The 18323-nt window shown below is 46.0% G+C and overlaps 1 protein-coding gene and 1 long non-coding RNA gene across 4 annotated transcripts; one reads left to right on the top strand and one right to left on the bottom strand.

Moving 5' to 3' along the window:
• Positions 1-178: 178 nt before the first annotated feature.
• LOC138689081 (uncharacterized) lies at positions 179-3043 on the top strand. Its single transcript, XR_011327876.1, has 2 exons — positions 179-314; positions 2682-3043. It is a non-coding gene; the product is annotated as an uncharacterized lncRNA (long non-coding RNA).
• A 3797-nt stretch (positions 3044-6840) lies between these two features.
• ARGLU1 (arginine and glutamate rich 1) lies at positions 6841-17415 on the bottom strand. 3 transcript variants are annotated; one of them, XM_069802352.1, is made up of 4 exons: positions 16785-17412; positions 12601-12826; positions 10142-10225; positions 6841-8879 (listed from the first exon to the last, which is right to left on the bottom strand). In XM_069802352.1, exons 1-4 carry the CDS (start codon positions 17138-17140, stop codon positions 8715-8717), a joined length of 831 nt encoding a protein of 276 aa, XP_069658453.1. In that variant the 5' UTR covers positions 17141-17412; the 3' UTR covers positions 6841-8714. The 3 variants fall into 3 exon arrangements, 1 of the variants encoding a protein (XP_069658453.1); XR_011327874.1 differs by having other exon boundaries at positions 8714-8879; positions 10653-12826; positions 16785-17415; XR_011327875.1 differs by having other exon boundaries at positions 8714-8879; positions 10142-10710; positions 16785-17415.
• Between the last annotated feature and the right edge of the window lie 908 nt (positions 17416-18323).

Raw genomic sequence — 18323 nt, 5'->3', positions numbered from 1 at the left:
GAATAAAAAAAAAAATAAAAACAGTTTACAAAAAATCACGACGATGCACTCGGTGAGAGCCGCAAGCAGATCTACTGAGTCACGTATGCCACTCGCACGTAGGAAACTCTCCTGCGAGGTAAGATCCAAAGCTACCTCCGAAGTAACAACAGCAAGAACGACAAAAAAAATCGCCGCCGCCTCAGTCCTTCCTCTGACCGGGGGTCTCCCGGCTGCCTCGGAAGATGCCACTCAAACTGCCAACTCCCATTTGGATCCAGTGCGCCAGACGCGTTCACAGTGTCTACGGCTCGCGTGGAAAGGAGCGAAAAAAGGTAAAAGGACAGAAGCGGCGGGGAGAGAAATGAGAGGGGTCGGTGGGGGGGGAAGGAAAGGGACACAGCCTCGGCGGGAGGCTCCTCCTGCGTGTCTCTCACTGCTCCCCGCAGTTTGCAATCCGCACAGGCACCAGCCCGGGCTGTTTCGGGGAGCTCGGAACCAACCGCGAGTCAATAAATCCACTCCGAGAGTCAGCTCCCCCGGTCCCGGGGAGGCGCATCGGCAGGGCTCCGGCTTCCCCGGGGGGGCACTGCTGTCCTTGTCGCCGGCAAAGCCCCCGGAGCGGAACAGGGCAAGAAAGAAGGGGCAAAAAATAAGAATTAAAAAAAATTAAGAGAAAAAAAAAAAAAACCCAAACAAACACAAAGCCAACAAAACGCGGGGGGGGGGGGGGGGGTCGCAGCGCCAAAACGTCCCTCTCTCCCTCTCTCCCCTGGCGAGATCCGCAGTGCGCGCCGCGGCAGGAGGAGGAGGAGGAGAGCCGGGCGTGGGACTTGCGCCGCCGCGCAGCCCGGCGCGGAGAGCAGGACGGAAGGAGGAGCGGCACACCAAGCCGGCCCGGCCCGCTCCGTTCCCTCCGCGGCGCCTTCCACCCGCGACGCCTCCGTTGCCGCTGTTGCCGTTGCCACCGCCGCGGCCAGTCCCCGGCGCAGGAGCGCGGCCGGCGGCAGCGCGCCGCCGTAGCCATATAAGCGCGGCCCCGCCGCCCCGCCGCCGCCGCTCATAGGGCCGCCGCCGGGCCGCCGCGCTGGTTGGGCGCCGCGTGTGTCACTTCAACCGCGGCGGGCGGGTGGGCGGGGCCGCGGCGGGGCCGGCCGAGCAGGGCCGGCAGGTAACACCCCCCCAGCCGGGACCGGGACCGGGACCGGGACCGGGACCGGGACCGGGACCCGCGATCGGGACCCGGGAGCCGAACCCCGGAGCCGGAGCCGGGAGCCGGCCGGCGGGGTGATGGGGGAGAGCCGGCCCGCTCGCTCGCTCTTAGTCCCGCTGTGGGGCTGTGCGGGAGAGCGCGGCTGGGGGAGAAAAATCGGGGGGGGGGGTAAAATAAAAGGAAATAAAACCCGCCCCAACGCCCGTCTTCGCTAAACCTGAGCGGTTCTCAAGCACGCCGCTGGTGGCAGAGCCGGGGGGGCTCTCCCGCACCCTCCCCGCTCGCCCGGGACGCGCCCCCCCCCCCCCCCGGGAGAAGCCGCCCGCCGGCCCTCCGCGGGCGCGGAGCTCCCGGCGCAACTTTCCGCGGGCGTCCCGCGGGGGCGGCTGCGGGCTCCCTTGCCTTTTTCTTTTTTTTTTTTTGGGGGGGGGGGAGTGGGTCAGTTTTAGCCCCCCGTTCTTTTCCGCCCCCCGCGTATCAACCCGACCCCTGGCTCTTTGACATCATTTCTGCCCGGGGTGGGGGGGGAGCAACCCACGGGCAGCGCTGGAGATGCTTCCCCCCCCGAGGGGGGGGGTCTCCGCACGGCAGCTCCCGCGGCACTTCCACGGGGCCACAGCTCCCACTAGCGGCCGGCGGCAGCTAAACCGCGGGGCGTGGGCGTGGGGAGCGGTCCCCCCTCGGTCCCTCTGTCTGTCCCTGTGTCTGTGTGTGTGTGTCCCCCGCGCCTCCCGCACTGCCCAGCCGGTTCTCCCCCCACGCCGAAAGAATTGCCGGCCGGTCGCGGGTGGGTGGCCCCGGGGGTGGGGGGGATGACGGGACACACACGGTTCGGGCTTAAAGGCTGGTGGGTGCGATGTCGGGGCGGCTGCTGTAAAACGAAGCGGGGAGGAGGGGGGGGGTATTACCGAATTTCTTCCAGCGGGGATTTCTTGCCAAGCCCGTACCTGCAGAAGGGATTAAAAGCGAAATCCGGGGGAAATGACGGCGCTCTCCCGTTCCCCTGCCCCTCAGCTGAGACACGCACAGAGCACGCTGCGACAGAGCGTGGAAAAGAGCCGGTTTCGCAGAGTTTTATTCCCGAAGAAGTGCGGGAATAAATCACTGAAAAACCGGGTCAGTGGTGGTGGTGCTCCTTCGGCTTTCGGACAAAGGCAAAGAAACCCTTATAAGGAAAAGGACTGGCACCGTAATCTAATTTATTTCCTTGATCAATTTGGAAGAAAATGATTTTTCCCCCACTACCGCCCTCTTTTTTTTTTTTTAACTAACCCGGTGTTTGAGGGCCCCCCCCCCGCTCCTCTCCCTCGCTACAGAAGGGAAAAGGAGATTTGAGGCGCGCTCGATGCCCCATAGATTTTGTGTTAATTGTGTTTGGGAGTTCTCTAATGAAATCTACCGCTCAAGGAAACGAGGAAATCAGTTTGCTTTTCCACACAAAACATCGAATACGTTTTAAGTAAACTGCTTAATTAAATTTAATTTGCAGTGAGGAAGGAATTGCAGATCCGGAGACGCAATTTGGTGCAAAAGGATCCGATTCCCAGGACGGAAACTTTAGCGCTCGGGTGGGAGCCGGCGCTGGGGTGTCTGTGCACATCGAGGGGCATCAAAGGAGAGCTCCGCCCGTGAGGGGAGGAAATCCCTTAATTATTAAACTTTTAAGCAAATGTACGGTGGGTATCCAGTGGCGAGGCAGTGCCAACACGGAGCCTGATCAACGCTTCTAGCGACGGAGACGTGTAAAATGGGTTTACCTCAATTTGGGGCTTGCTGCTTCTGCTGTTTGTTTTGAAGCAAAAGGTTACGAGCGGTGTTTCGTAAAAGCTGTGAGTAAACTGTGACCTCTAACTCCCCGTATCCTTGCTTTAAGTAAACCAGAGGAAATGAAGAGCCCTGGTATTGTCTGAAAATATCCTCCTGTAGCTAAATATATCGCTCGACTTCTATTGTCCAGCGGCTAATCATTTTACGTAAATACAGCTGTTTACTCTCCAGCATCCTACTGAGCTGTAGGTGTACAGAAACCCGCGTTAATAAAGTCACTTTTTAAGTAAGAACCTAGAAAAACCCGAGAACTTATCTCCGAGATAACCCAAGCCACAAGGGTGAAGGCAGCCGAAGAAACTCGGGCTCGCTGACCGCCCCGCTCCGCTCCCCCTTTTCTGCCGGAGGGGCCGATCCCCGCGGCTGGGCTGGGGGCCGCTTTCTTTTTATTTTATTTTATTTTATTTTATTTTATTTTTTTTTTTTTTGCGCCGCGGAGTTATTTGCGGGTCCGAGAAGGGGTCGGGACCGGGAGTGGGAGCGCAGAGACCCTGGGCAGCCGCGGTGCGGTCGCGGTCCCCCCCCCCATCCCCATCCTCGTCCCAGTCCCCATCCCCATCCCCGTCCCCCCGCTCCATCGGCCTCCAACTTTCCCGTCTCTCTTCCCAGGAGCAGCGGGAATCGCCCCGGACACGGAGGAAACCTGAGGGTACGCGTCGGGGCCGGGGGGGGCGGTTAAAACCAAGAAAAACTCACAGATAGTAGGAAGGGAGGAAGCGGCGGCTTCTCGGGGGGGTGCTTGGGAGGAGGGGCCCGGCAGATATTTCGGGTTTTGCGGAGAACGCGGTTTCCTGGCAGACAAACTCGCGGGGGACACGCTCCGGGGGAGAGGAAATCCTGCCGCGGGGCCGTGGGAGCCCGGGCGTGGGGGGGGGGCGTGGGTGGGTGAGCGGGGCCAGCGAGCAGGTGAGACCCGTCTTTCCCTCTACCTTCAGGGGGAAAAAAACGGGACTCTGCCATCGGCACCGCGGAAAACTTTTATTTCTGGTCCTCCAGCCGGCCTCACGGCCAAAATCGGGTCTCTCGCTGAATGACCCCTTTCGGCTTCTTTCCGACAGTGATGGGGGCAAGAAGGACGTAGATATTGGCTCTGATCCTACAGAATCTGTAACAAAAAGGCAGCTAATCCGAACGGGATCAGGATTGGCCCCACAACCCCCAATTCTCTTTTAAACATCAGCCTGAACAGCTGCAGCGAGAATACATGGCACATGAAATTTTCTATGAAGTGGAAAAGCTCACCATCGTTCACCGTTACTGGAAAATTTACTAATGTTGAAAAGAGATAACTCAATAGATACAATTATTGCTAAATTTTATACAGACAAATGATTGCATGGTTGACACTGATTTAAAGGGATTGTTTGTTGTTTGTACAAAACGCTAAGTATGCCGGATACTTGAAACAGCTCCTAAAATACCACTCACGCTATAACAATGCGTTTTCTGCACTTAGGGGTAGAGTGAGCATTTATTTAGATGTTAACTGGTCTCTTCCATGCCTGTTTTATAACCGCAATTTTGGTTAACCGTAGCTTCTTAGAAAATGAGCTTGGCTCCTCCTAAATACAGCCACAAAATTCAAGCAGCCTTGTAATAAAAATCAGAAAAAAAAAGTTGGTGCCGCCTAACCATGCATTTTAACTCTGTTTGACTTATTTTTATACTGATCCTCAGTTCCACTCTGTGAAAACAAAAATTCATGCGTTATTTTGTGGTCTACAATGAGATACGTGGGATGGGAAACAAGACCAGGGATCAAACTTCTGCTACACGACCGACCTTTAGAAGGGTTTGTGTGTCCCCCCCGCGCAGAGCTAACTGCTGAGCCAGCGTAACCCTCGCTTCAACATGTCAGTCCAGGAAAGACGATCGGAAGAATTAGGTTGTTCAGGACGGAAATGTCAACAGAGGCTCAGCACTCTTCAGTTGGCTAACAAAACAGTGGGATGGGAAGAGGGGGATAACCCTGACATGGACGCATTTGGTGGTACTGGCATGAAATCAGAACAGAGGTGCGCGAAAGCCGCGGTTCTGCTCCAGCTGGACAGGCCTGTTGGTCCGAAACTGTACCAGCCCAGGCATCTGGACCATATCCTCCTGCCTTGGAATGAGCCTCGGGCACGCAGGCAGCTCCACCGTTCTCTTCAGAAAGAAATCACCTCTGCAATGCGAACTGAAGAGTGTTTATCAACTTGAATTTCACCTGAACTTGCACTGAGTTGAGACCCTGCAGCAACAGAGCTAATCATTTTCCTCCCACTTGCCAAAGGGACAACACATCCCCAAATACTCTGAAAATGTTTAACGAGACCCTCCACGCAGTTAAGAATGAATCACAACCAATGCCTTCACATTTGGTGAAAGTGCGGAAAACAGCACAGAAACTCGAAATGACAGTAAGAGGGCACGTTAATAGCATCAGAAAGAGGGCTTTACGATCTTTGCATCAGCAAGGGCGATAGGCAGCCTGAGATGTCCGAGGTGACACAAAGCTTAAGAGAAAAGGAGAGACAACGAAGATAGATCCTTCTTTTTCAAGACAAGATAGGAGCGAATAAAGTATTGATACTTTAGTAAGATAAGACTGACATATCTGTCTATACGTAGGTATGCAGTTGCTTGGCACCTTAGACATCTTGCCAACCTAATTGCCTCTGCTTTGCTAAGCTTCAAGGACATCAGCTCTCCAATACATTTCACAGCAGTCAGCTTTCCACTTGTGCTTGGAAAAATGATGGTAACGAACATGGGAAGTTCAAAGGGCAGTTTAACAAATCTCCAAAGTAACAGCACACTGCTAGGATACTGCTGTTAAGGCCTTCCGCTCGCTCCTGCCTCTGCTGGAAAGATGCATTGTTCAGTATTAAAATAAGTCTCCAGGGCATTTATGAATAGGAGTTGGGAAAACGAAGATCTCTTCTGTCATGACATAAGGGAAATGAATACTGCTCAAGGTAGGTAGCAACAAAAAAATGCCTACCTGCCTCCTTGGGGAGGGAAGGGGGAAGAAAAAAACCCCAACACACAACACAAAACCCCAAAACAATCCAAAAATTGTCTAACCAAAATTTGAAGTTGAAACTTCAAACTCTGTACTGAAAGAAAAATTAAAACAGCCAACACAATTTCTAATAGCAATTTTTTAGGTAAATCAATATCCTCATGTAGACACACACCCCCCAAGCTCTTATTCAGTTTAATCGCTATACCTAAACATCAGCCTATGTTCTAACCTGCTTTGCATTAGACGGGTATCAAGTTCTAAGGGAATACAAGAATATCTCAAGTTCTTACCACCAAATGCCAATTTACCCCCCTCCCAAACCGCACGCACCTCTGTTTTCCTAGAAATCAATAGCATCCTTGAAGTCCTACAGTAATTTTAAAAAGAAAGCAAAGCCCAGAATAATGCAAATGTGACATCGACCCGCACCGGGTCTACAAAAAGCTATGGAAGAAACGCAGCATGCTTTAGGACAGTAAAGAGGCAGTGGTTTCCACCAACTGAACATCTGCCCAACAGAAAAATAAATATTAGCTGCTTTTCCTTTTATGAGGGCAGCAGGGAAGGACACACAGGTAGGGAGGTGTGGAACAGCAGAAAGGGCCATCTAATTGTGATTTTGTCCACACAGTAGTCCTAAAGGTGCGACTGAAAATAACCTCTCGGAGCCTAAGCCTACGCAATGTTAAGCGTAAAGAACAAATGTTATCATTTAGCAGCAAATTAGTGAGGTAGAACAAAATGCTAGGTACCACAGCTGCGTGTATGAGAACTTAGCTTCTTGCTTTTTGAAGAGGAAACAAAAATGCATAGGTCTGTTTTGAGTATTGACTTTTAATAGCTTGTTTCTCATAAGGGAACAGGGGATGTTTTCTGTTTTAGAAATACAGGTATCAGTTGAGCTTTAAATACAGCCTGCTCCTGCCAACAGGTCATGTACATGATTTACTTGGCTTCAGTTTTTGCTTTTATGCGTTAAGCAACCTTCAACTTTCTTTTGTAATACAATATATAGACAAATTTAAGTACAGTAATAGTGTAGGTATTTTACTGTCTTCACATTTTTCTTGACATACTGGACAAAGCGATACATATCGGTCGGCCCCCAAGCCCAGGTTTCATACAAAGCATGTTGAACACTGCTTTCAGTGGCACACTTAACTTGCTCCCACATTTAATTTGCCAAATCTACAGAAACAGATCCTTTGGGAATACCCGGAATTATTTCCACCTTTGACCAGTGACATTCAAATGCTCAGGCAACTACCAGTAACTTTCATTTTACGGTTACTAGAGATGTTGCACACTGACAGGAAAAAGAAAGTTTTAGAACTGGACAAGCTATAGTAATCCAGGTTTTGTTAGAAGAATTATATACAAAAGGGGACTTTTATATATAGTTTTCAATCTGTAGTTTCATTTTTCAAAATAAAACCTGTATATATAAATGGATAACATTCAAGATCTGTATATGAGTAACAGTTGCTTTCTGGCTAAAACAATACATTTAGACAGAATTTCACTTTCTGTTTTTCACTTCGAGTATGCTAGCCGGTCCAGTCCTTTGGGAAAAAAGTTCCATTTTTAAATCCTTTAGGATCCATCAGATTCATTATGTGGTAACGACCTTAATTTATACAATATACTATATTATGAGGTGAACTGAAGGGGATTAGATATGGAAGTATTGGTCTGGGTGCAGTAAGCCAAACAGCTGCTTGAACATGATACTACAGCTGAAGTAAGTCTCTGTCAGAATAAAACCCAACATTCATGAAAACAGCAGCAGCCATCAAAAACATTCACAACTGCAGGGAATTTTTACTATGTGTAATTTTGCATTATAAGTAGGAGAAGCCACAATAGTTTAAAGCAAAATTTTAAAAATACCACTATAGTTTTGAATTTAATAATGTGAACTGTCACTCTTAAAGCCGTTTATAGAAGTGTACTAAAAAAATTTACTTAAACATATGAATTTAAGACTTTCACTTTATTCAGCAAATTGGTTTATTTACACAATGGGGAACGCTGGTTGAATGCTGTCAATGTAATAAAAACAAATCTAACAGAGACAATACTGAACTCTCTCTATGTATTCATAGCAGAAGTGACAAACTATTTCCTTACCTGTATCAGGAACATCAAGCGCAACAATGGGACAGTATCATAGGACACTGATTTAACAATAAACCACAGAGGTCCAGTAATACTATGGCAATTTACTCATGTATTTACTGACTTTAAAAAAAAAAAAAATTAAAAGTCAGCAATACCCAGTATAAATTTCTGTCAATTATCAGAGTCAAACTCTGATGCGTAGGTCAGTAAAACCTTATCAGATCATCCACGATTCATAAAGTGACCTGATCTGCTTCAGACCACTAATACGGAAACAAAATTGATGAGAACAGATTACCCTCTAAAAGGCAACAATGATCTGATAAGGGTTTAACTTAATGGAAGTTTAAAAAAAATTAAGAATTGCAGAGCACAGCCCCTATTAGAACAAGCTAACTTTCCAGACTTTCAAAAAAGACAAAAAAAAAAATTTTTTTGAGAGGAAAAAAAAAAACCAAAAAACACTTCAACATGAAGCTACCATACAAAGTTTCTTTTTGTTTTCCTTTTTTTGTTGGGTTTTTTTGTTTCTTTTTTTTTTTTCTTTTAAGAGTTCAGAGTTGCAATTTAATCCTGGCTTTTTAGTGAGAAGGACAGTTTTGGCCTAGACTTTCCTTTGCCCAGGATAATTTTTTGCTCTTCCTTTTGCTGACGTTGTCTCTCTTGTTCTAGTTTCATCCTCTCCTCATGAATCTTTCTTTGTTCTTCAACAATTTTCAATTGTTCTTCAGCCTATATATGAAAATGGTAGAATTTAGGCCAGCATATTTTGTAGTCATAAAAGCAATTTACAAGTCCATATTAACTTCCAAACACGTCCAATCCTGCACAGGTATGTAAGCAGTCCTACCTGAGCTAGATGCCATAGCTGGTTGCAGGGAAGCTATTTAGAAAATGGTTATTTGAATTGAGTTTAGAAGAAACACTGAAAACTTCCTACAGCTAATGTATCAAGATCTTGAGTGCTCACATGCAATATTTTTCAGCATTGCCTTGCAAACAACACATTACATTTTAATTAAGGAAGTCAGTGTAGGGAGAGAAATTCCCCTGACACCTGTCATGTGTCAGATGAAGGCACAATATAATGAAGTAACAGACCTGCAAACAGAGGTCTCCCCACTCCAAAACCCACCTAAAAACCCCTCCTAATTCAAAACCATCTTTACTTGATTTGTAACAAGTCAATTCTTACACTGACTTATGGTTCTTACAGCTGTTCCAGTGGTCTTCTAGAGCTGCTTATTTTGTTCATTACGTCAGTTAATACTTTACATTTTCTATCTGTTCCATTTCTACCATACGAAGTTGAGAAAAGGGTAAAACAGAAAGAGATCTAAAGCAGATGTCGTTCAAGCAAACAGTTTTAAGAAGCATCATCTTTACCTGAAAACGGTGTAATTACTTGGGTAACTGAAGCTGATAAGAGTTCAATCAGGATTTAGAAGCAGCTTTGTTTGGCTTATCATTAATTGATTAGAATCGGCTAAATCATAGTGAATGTTCTCATGAGACGGGCACCTGCTTAAATAGGATTGGAGTACCAACACAAGCTAGACTTTCATAAGTTAGACACCTTAAGCTTATGCTGAAAGCCCCTTTCAGCACTTGTACATCACCATTGTACTAGTCTCAAATCCAGTTTGTACTTGTCCTGCCCAACAAAACAGAATTAGTCACTTCTGCTCTAGAAGCTGAACGAGTTTGCAAACTTTCTTCAACCTTCCCTGTGAGATACAGTTAAGAATGTACTTTCCAAATTCTGAACGCAACTACCTTCCTCTAAATTAACTGCTCCTGAACTATTTTTTCAGACTAGTCTTATTGCTAAGGATCTGGTCTCTCATGCTGAAGGGAAGGAGAGCAACAGTACTGAGGTAACCAGCAACAGCCCGAGTTCAACTCTAGAAAGGGTCAATTTGTTTAATTGTGTTGCAAATCAGGCAGAGGGACCTGTATTCCCCTACAGAACGGTTAACTACATCTTCACATACCAGTTTAGCTTGTGCTTCTGCAATTTTTCGGTTATTCTCTTCTAGTATTCGCTCTAGTTCCTCACGCTTTGCACGCTCTTCTTCCTAAAGGGGAGGACAGGGCAAGATGTTAGTAAAGTAGAATACTCATTTCTGCATGTGCACTAATCTTTCTCAGAATTCTTCTGTGAACTGACTTAAAGTGGCAGCTTTACAGCCACCTATTTTGTCTCACAACGGTAAATTGTGCAGCCACTAAAACTGGTTTCTAGTACTCAATTTAAATCACCCCGCCCAGTCCAAACAGCAACCAACTAAACCCTCCCTAATCATAGAATCCTGACAATTTATTACTAGAATTTTAATATCACACAAATCAACAAGGACAACTACAAAAACTGGATAGTATTTACCAAATTAAAAAGTAAAATAGAAAATATAAATAAAGTGAATAGTTTGTCTCACCAATTAAGTATACCTACGTATTCTTTACCTATACTCCTTTAATCAGCATTAAAAGTTGAATATTTACTGTCTTGTCCAGTGTCCTGCAGAGTGTGCTCCTCGGCTGCCATACGCGCCAGCTTCCTCTTTAAAATGATTTGTACTGTTAGCTTGGCAATACCTGCATCAGCAGCTCAACCATTTATAAAGAAACAACATACAAGGAAGGCTGAGCTGAGGAATGCAGATGTTTATGATAAGAAGGAACAAAAATATGTAAATCATTCCTAAGGCAAACAATTAATAAGAAAAATACATTTACTGTTAGTGAAAAATACAAATGGTAATCCATACTTCATGGAGCTATGGGCTTCTTTCATGGGGAGAATGGACTTAACATTCAATATTTTGACAATTTTAAGACAGCTGAAACTGTCATTTGCAGTCTGAACTTGGAATTCAGGAGTCCAGGGAAGGCAAGATCAGGAAATAAAGCCTTGTAATTGTTGTTTTCTTGGTGAATTTTATGGAACTCTGTTATGCAAGTCATAAATATGAAGACTGCGTGAAAGCTTTTGAGGTGTTTCAGTTCACGTAATATATATATCCGAATTATTTTAGTATTTGGAAGATTTAAAGTTAGCCAGAGGTTTGTGTCTGTGTAAGAAAAAAAAGTTAATACGAACAAAGCAAGCATATGAAGAGAAAACTTCTTACTATGACTAGTAACCAGCTACTAGCTAGCACAGTTCACTCCAGGCATGGAAGTTTATTCTGCGTTATAAAGAACTGATGGGACTTCTCCACATCACACTGACAATAGCAAAAATACTTTAAAAAAAAAAAAAGTCATCCATCTGAACAAATGAAAACCTCTATACATGAAGCATTTGCTGACTACAGACGTCTACATTCAACTTAAATTCTTTCATAGTAAAGTCTGAATTTGAAAGACAAGTGTAATGTATATTCTTAATATTTGTTGTAACTCAGTGTTCCCGTGGTTTTTTTTGTTTGGTTTTTTTTTTTATTAATTTAAAGATACTATGTGACAGACAAGTCACTTCTAGTATGAAGGGGAAAGCTTCATTGCTACTGTCTTTCCTTTTGTAAGCCAATCAAAACATTAATTTAAAATAAATTGTGCAGGAAGTATAGAGTGAAAAAGGCATTTGAGACTTATGACTATTTAGCACAAACTTCCTTTACAGTTTAAAGTTTGTCTTGAATTTTCTGGATCCTGGAATGATTGGTGCAGGCAGGCGTCAAAGCCTTTAGTAGCAAATTACTGTCTCACAGAAAGACATTTTCAGCTTCTGCTCCAGCTGCTGATTAAAAAAAAAAAAAAAAACAAAACGGAAAAAAACCCACAAAAACCCAAGTCACATGTTCAGCTTGACTTCAGACAAGGGCAACCTGCTCTTTTATAACTTCTAGGGAAAAAAAAAGTTGTTAGTAGTTATTAAAAATGGATATAATGATTTGGACATAGATCCTTCGTGAAGACGTGGATGGGCTTATGCTCCAAGTCCCAGAATTAGTCCAATGTATGCTCAAGGAAAATGTTCATTTTAAATGAAGAGTAAGAAACCTATTTGTTAAAGACAGGTACTGCAGCTCACTGCTGGACCCTGCTTTTTGCCTGACTGAAGGCAAAAGCCTCTTACAGTCTATGTAAACAAAATGAAACAAATGAAGGATACATAATTACAGATTTTCAATACCCTTCCCCAAAAATGAAAGGACCGCTGATAAATCCTGCAGCCATGGCAAAAGTTTCAAACAATTCTGAAATATGTAGGTCAGTTCCATTAAAAATCAAGTATCCTTGTTCAGGTTTTAGGAGAATAACTGTTTAAGTATCAGTGAGCTCCTCTGAATAGGCTAGAAATTAAGTTTCGCAGCAATGCAAGTTTATATGAGAAGGGAATTAGATTTGCTGTATTCCATCTCTTTCTGAACCGAACAGGAGGCACAAACCGACACTGAAAGTTTTGCCATGGACTGTCTCTACTTTCCAAACGACCGAGCGTTACCTCTCTGGCTTTTTGTGCTGCAAGTTCAGCTTGTCGCTGTCGCTCGAGTTCTTCGAGCAACTGTTTTTCCATGATGCGCTTAGCCTCCTCCACCCTGCGGAGAACCTCTCGCTCAATCTCATCCTTCCTTTTCTCCAACTCTTCTTCTACACGTTTAGCCACAAGCTCTTCCACTCTTCGAGCAGTTTCTTCCTCTATGAGTTTCTCTTCAATTTCTTGTTGACGACTACGAAATGCAAACACAAGGATTACCTTTTTAATCAGTAAGGAATGGTTGCACTGAAACAAACTCTTTCAAATACACAGCATCAGCCACGCTACTGAATCACTTTTAAACAGTGATTTTATACCTCATACACACAGATTGCATACTTAAAGAATGTTCTGCCCTATATTTAAGGAAAGTGAATATTCAGGCAATCAGTGTTCCTGCCACAAGGAACCCATTCAAACTGTACCATATTTAGCATCTCTCCATATCTCAAGAGACGGCAATTAAGAATACTACTTATCATACTTCTTCTTGATCATTTGGGGGGGGGAAGACCCCAGTCAACTTTGGCCATCCTTCACCCTTCAGGAATTTAAATAGTCTCAATTTTAAGCCACATGTACCAATAATGTTTTGCAAAACCTTCTCGCAAAGCCACCACCTCAGATGCATCAAACTTATCTCTAATAACTAAAATAGAAGACAGAAGCAATAAAATTTGTGATTTGAATATTTTAACGAGAATTGCAGGTGTTGTATCTGTAATATAGTTATCCAATCATTTACCTTATCAAATTTCAAATACCTCAGCTCTCCTTAACTTCTTTATTGCAGCACTCTGTTTCTACCATAATTATCCAAAATAAAATATACCAATACCAAGTGCCAAATAAATCCTTGCAAACTTTACAGTTTTCCATGTTCCGAATTTTGGGAGCATTTTCAAATGTCTTCTTGTCTTTATTTTTGTTTAGCAGCAGCATTACCACTTAGCCTGATCACTGTTTTAAGTTCTCATTAAAAAGGATACAAAAAGATTAGGTCAATTTGCAGGTTTATTACCAAATGAAGGAAAAAAAATCTTCCAGGTCTTAATTACTAGTACAATATGGCAATTAGACATCCAAAGACCAATAAAAGTGAATACTGTATAGCTATGGTTCATATAGCACTGTTTATTTAGAATCATTATGGGCTTTGGGGAGAAGGTTGTTCTTTTTAACCTTGAAACTGAACCTTCATTTTAAGTATTCTGTGAAGAACGGAACAATTTTATAAACATATCTTCTGGCCTGTCAGCAACAGAAATACATGATTTAGAATAGCAACTACTGTTATAATATCCTAATATCCTGTCATTTTCATAATGTTTGCATTTTCTTATCTTATTTATATTGAGAGACATAAAAAAGCCTCATTTAAAAAAAAAAGTCACAGGATTTACTAACTTTTAGATTTCCCAGGGTACAATTTGCAAACATGCAATAGGAGATAATGAAGTAAGGATTACTGACCTAGACAAACAAGTGAAATACTGAGGTGAAAGGCTCCCAGTTTCCCCTGTTCATGTATCTTCTTTTCAAAAGTGTACTGAACCAAACAGATAGTCTATCTCCTTCAGTAAGAAGTTCTGGAACCCTCAACTTAAACATTCAGCCCCAGAAGACAAACTTTATTCTTGCGTTCCTCAAGAGATAGCAAACTTATCCTGTGGTGCATTAGGCCAGCATTCACTTTTCCTAAAGCAACACAAAAGATCTTGAGGTGGTCTTTTCAGAAAAACAAAAAAAAAACCTAGACCACCACCACCATCCAGAAAAACGCATCAACCCCATTCTGTTAGCGTGTCGCTGCCAAGCCACTACCTACAGTCCTTTCTGGACAGATTTTCAAACATCCTTTATATACCAAATACCCTTTTATTTTTAAAGGCTTTTCTTCCCTCTTATGAGTATTTATTCAACTGCAAGTACTCTCACCATCCTGTACTGATACAGCTTAGCATACATAAGAGGCTGTTCTACAGAAATAATTTTTCAGAAAGCTCATATTCACATGTTTTATTCAACTATTTTAGCTTTATGTTTAACATCAGGGAAACCTAGAATAAAAGTTAGCTAATTGAATAAAGATAGTACATAGTTACCAAAAAACCCCTGACACTCATGTCTGAAATAAGTTTTCAAATATGCTCAGCAACTGATGATGTACTCAAATTAAGCACTGTGCTCACACACATTTCATTCTTCTCACTCCAACAAGTTCCATTCAAATTTCATTAAACCAAGCAAATATATCTTTTCACATTCATAGGCTATGACATTATTACAAATATAGAATAGTATATATAATGGCTTTGAGTTTATCAAGAAAATCAAATTATAAACACAGATATAAATATCAACGATTTATTGTGTAGTTTATACCAACCATTAATTATTTTAACATTGCATGAACTTACAGTATTTTATAAACAGGTGTAAGTTTATCATCCTCACCTACTGAGCCATGACTTGAGAGCAACAGATAAGTCAATAAAGTTTTTTTCATATGCTCCACTTACTTCTTAAAAGACTAATTTTGTATAATCTGCAGAAAAGAAACTGCTTACATTTCAGCAGATTTCTGAGGAAAAAAAAATGTACTTGCAAGGCCTTTACAGAAGACTAGCGTTATAGGAAAAAGCAGAAGTTAGGCTATGTATTAAGATTTGAACAGACACGAGAAGAAGGTCATTTTCAATATATGAACTGTTCACTAGTTAATTCACTCAGCAAGAAAGTACTTCCTTCCTTAACATGAGTATATACTACCATCTATGACATGATTTACAGATGACTTACTCAAATACCATAGTTTTCTACTCTATTGAGTTTTGTTACTTCGCCTTTTTGAAATTTAAAGCGTATTCTAGAAGCATCAAAATTCTATACCCAATCTTTTCCGATATTGTTTCGCCCTCAAAAGTTTACTATTCTGTTGCCAATATCGCTCAAATCCTACACAGACTTCTGGAGTATTTTAAAATTTCAAAGGTAACTCATATAGAAAACGTACTTGCATATGAACTCACACGACTCCAGAAGACTAAGATAAACTATTATTCACTGTATTCTCAAATTGTTAAGCACATTCCAATTTTTTATTGCAGATATGCATGGAATATTTTTTATTAATTTAGGTACTGATTAAAATTATAAACCACAAAATTAGGATCAGCAACTCAAAAAGCCTTCAACATTTTCACGTGAGTCTGTGTTACTAGCCAAGTTTTTGATGGCATCGCTGTCACATTCCGGTTAGCAAAGGAGATCATGGACAAACAAAAGTGAAAGCGACAACTCGGGGCGACCAAGCCTTCTGAACTAGAATCAGTACTGCATTAGAATAAGATCGCTGAAATAAAACTCAAAGCTCCACCTGAGAATTAACAGAACTACTTGGCTGTAGTGCTATTTGTGGATTCGGTGCTCCAACGAGCAAGGGTAACAGCCAAAGAACAAGAATCACTTTATCACAACTGTTAAAACCATCGTTATCTCTACTGCATAAAGGCCTCCTTCATAACTCGACAGTATTGCTAAACGTCTTAACGCGCACCCAGTGCTCATTAAAAGAGAATTCATCTATCTCTGTAGACTTTATAAATAGCCACATTCCCCACAAGGAAAACTTGAAAAAAGGTTTCAGATGAAACAGGTCACCGGATCTCACCGTCCCGCTCGGCAAGAAAACGGACAGAAAACAAAACGAAACGAAAGAAACAAGACGACAACCGTCGCCCAGCACTGCCCCAAACCCCACGCCGAGGAGCTCCGGCCGCCTCCGCTCGACGCAGAACGGGCTCCACGCAGCCAAGGGGAGGGGCCGGGGCCGGGGCCGGGGCACAAAGCCCGCGGGGCGCGGAGGCCTCTGCCGCGGAGCGCGGTTTCCCCGCGGGGGGGGAGACCGGCGGCGGCGGGAGCGGGCTGGCACCCCGCGCCGGCAGCTTCTCCCGCAACCGGGCCTTTAGGAAGCGGAGGCGGGACGGCGGGCAGAAGGCGGGCCTCGGCGAGGGCCTGAAGGCCGTCGCCCCGGCCGCAGGCGGCCCCGGGGCTGGCGGAGGACGGCGCGGAGAGCACGGCAGCCCGCCTCGGCACCCCCCCTTCTCCCTTCCCCTCACCCCCCCCTCCGCGGCCGCCCCCGGGCTCACATTTTCCGCTGCCGCTCGAACTCCGCTTTTTTCTCCTCCTCCTCCCGCTTCTGCTTCTCGTCCAGGCTGCTGCGCTTGCTCACCGTGCGGCCGAAGATGTCGATGCGGTCGGGCGGGGAGGAGGCGCGGTCGCGCTCTCGCTCCCGGTCGCGGCGGGAGGAGGGGGCCGTGTTGGAGCGGGAGCGGGAGCGCGACTCCCGGCGCCGGTTCCGCTTGCTCTCCCGGGACTTGGAGCGTTTCCGCGCCCGCTCCTTCTCCCGGGAGCGGGACCGCGATCGGCTCCGGTTCTTCTTGTTGTGCTTGGAGCTCTTGGTGTGCTTGGAGCGGGACGAGCTCCGGCTGCGAGACCGGCCCATCCCGGCAGAGGAGGCGAGGAGAGGAGAGGCCGCGCCGGCGACCGCCCGGCCGCCCCCGTCCCCTTCCGCTAGCGGCGCCCGAGGGAGGTGCGGGGAGGCTCCGCACGCATCGGCGCCGCCCGGGCGGGCCCCTCGTCCTCTCCCTTCCCGCCGGCTCCGCGCTGCGAGGAGGAGGAGGAGGCCCCGAAAGCGGGAGCGAGTCCGGACGCAGGCAAGATGGCGGCCCTAGCAGAGCGGTGACTCTCCTCTTCCGCCCCACAATGCGCTGCGCCGCGCCCGAGCCGTTCGCTCCCCCGCCTTCGGCGTCGCGCCGGAGGAGCACGAACGCACTCGGCAATCTTCGGCGACCAATGGCGAGCGTCGCTCCAGGAGGGACCCCCCCCCACCTCAGGCAGACCGTGTGCCCCCGCGCATGCGCGCAGCCTAGTCTCGGCGTTGCCGCCGGCGGAGGAGGCGTTTCGGGGAGGTTACGCGGGGCCGGGCTGGGCCGGGGTGGTTAAGGGCGGCGGGGCCGGGCCGGGCCGTCGGGGGTCAGCCGGTGCGCTGGGGGGCTGCTTCGCTCGCCGGTGTCCCCAGCAGCCGTGCTGTCCTTGCCGTTAGTGCCGCGGGGCCGGGCGGGCGGCGGCTGGGCCGCGGTGAGGGCAGGCTCCTCAGGAGGGAGGGCGGGGGTGTGTGTGTGAGGCGCTGAGGAGGGAAAGGTAAGGGGGGGGGGGGGTCGCCGGGTATTGGAGCTCCATGCAGCCGAGAGCGGGAAGCGTGTAAGGGCCTGCGGGTGCTTCCCGGCTCTCCCCTCCCGCCCCCCCAGCCCGTTTGCAGGGCAGGGGCTGCCCGCCGGGTACCCCCCCACCCCGGCCGGCTTCCCCGGGGTGTGCTGTCCGGGGAGCCGCAGAGGAGGAATTACCGTATCTTTTTTTAACTAAAGTTTTTTTCAAGCTTTGATTGGTCTGGGGGTTTGGTTTTTTTGTTGTTGTTGTGTGTTTGTTTTTTGTTTTGACGTAGGAGGGAGAGGGAGTCTATCGCTGCGATTTTAAGGGAAGTTATGAAAAACAAAGCCCCCAATAAATTGTGAAAATTAATTTTTCTGAGTCCTCTGTCGAACCGCATAGTCACTGGGGTCTATTTTGTTGTAGCTAATCTCTAACGTGGCACAGCGAATGGCTGTTTGGACTGTATTTAGGGTAAG

This window comes from Haliaeetus albicilla, chromosome 15 (assembly GCF_947461875.1).
Source record: "Haliaeetus albicilla chromosome 15, bHalAlb1.1, whole genome shotgun sequence".
NCBI classification, from domain to species: Eukaryota; Metazoa; Chordata; class Aves; order Accipitriformes; family Accipitridae; genus Haliaeetus; species Haliaeetus albicilla.
The sequence above is the reverse complement of the archived record's forward strand: the minus strand, read 5'-3'. Positions and strand labels throughout refer to the sequence as shown.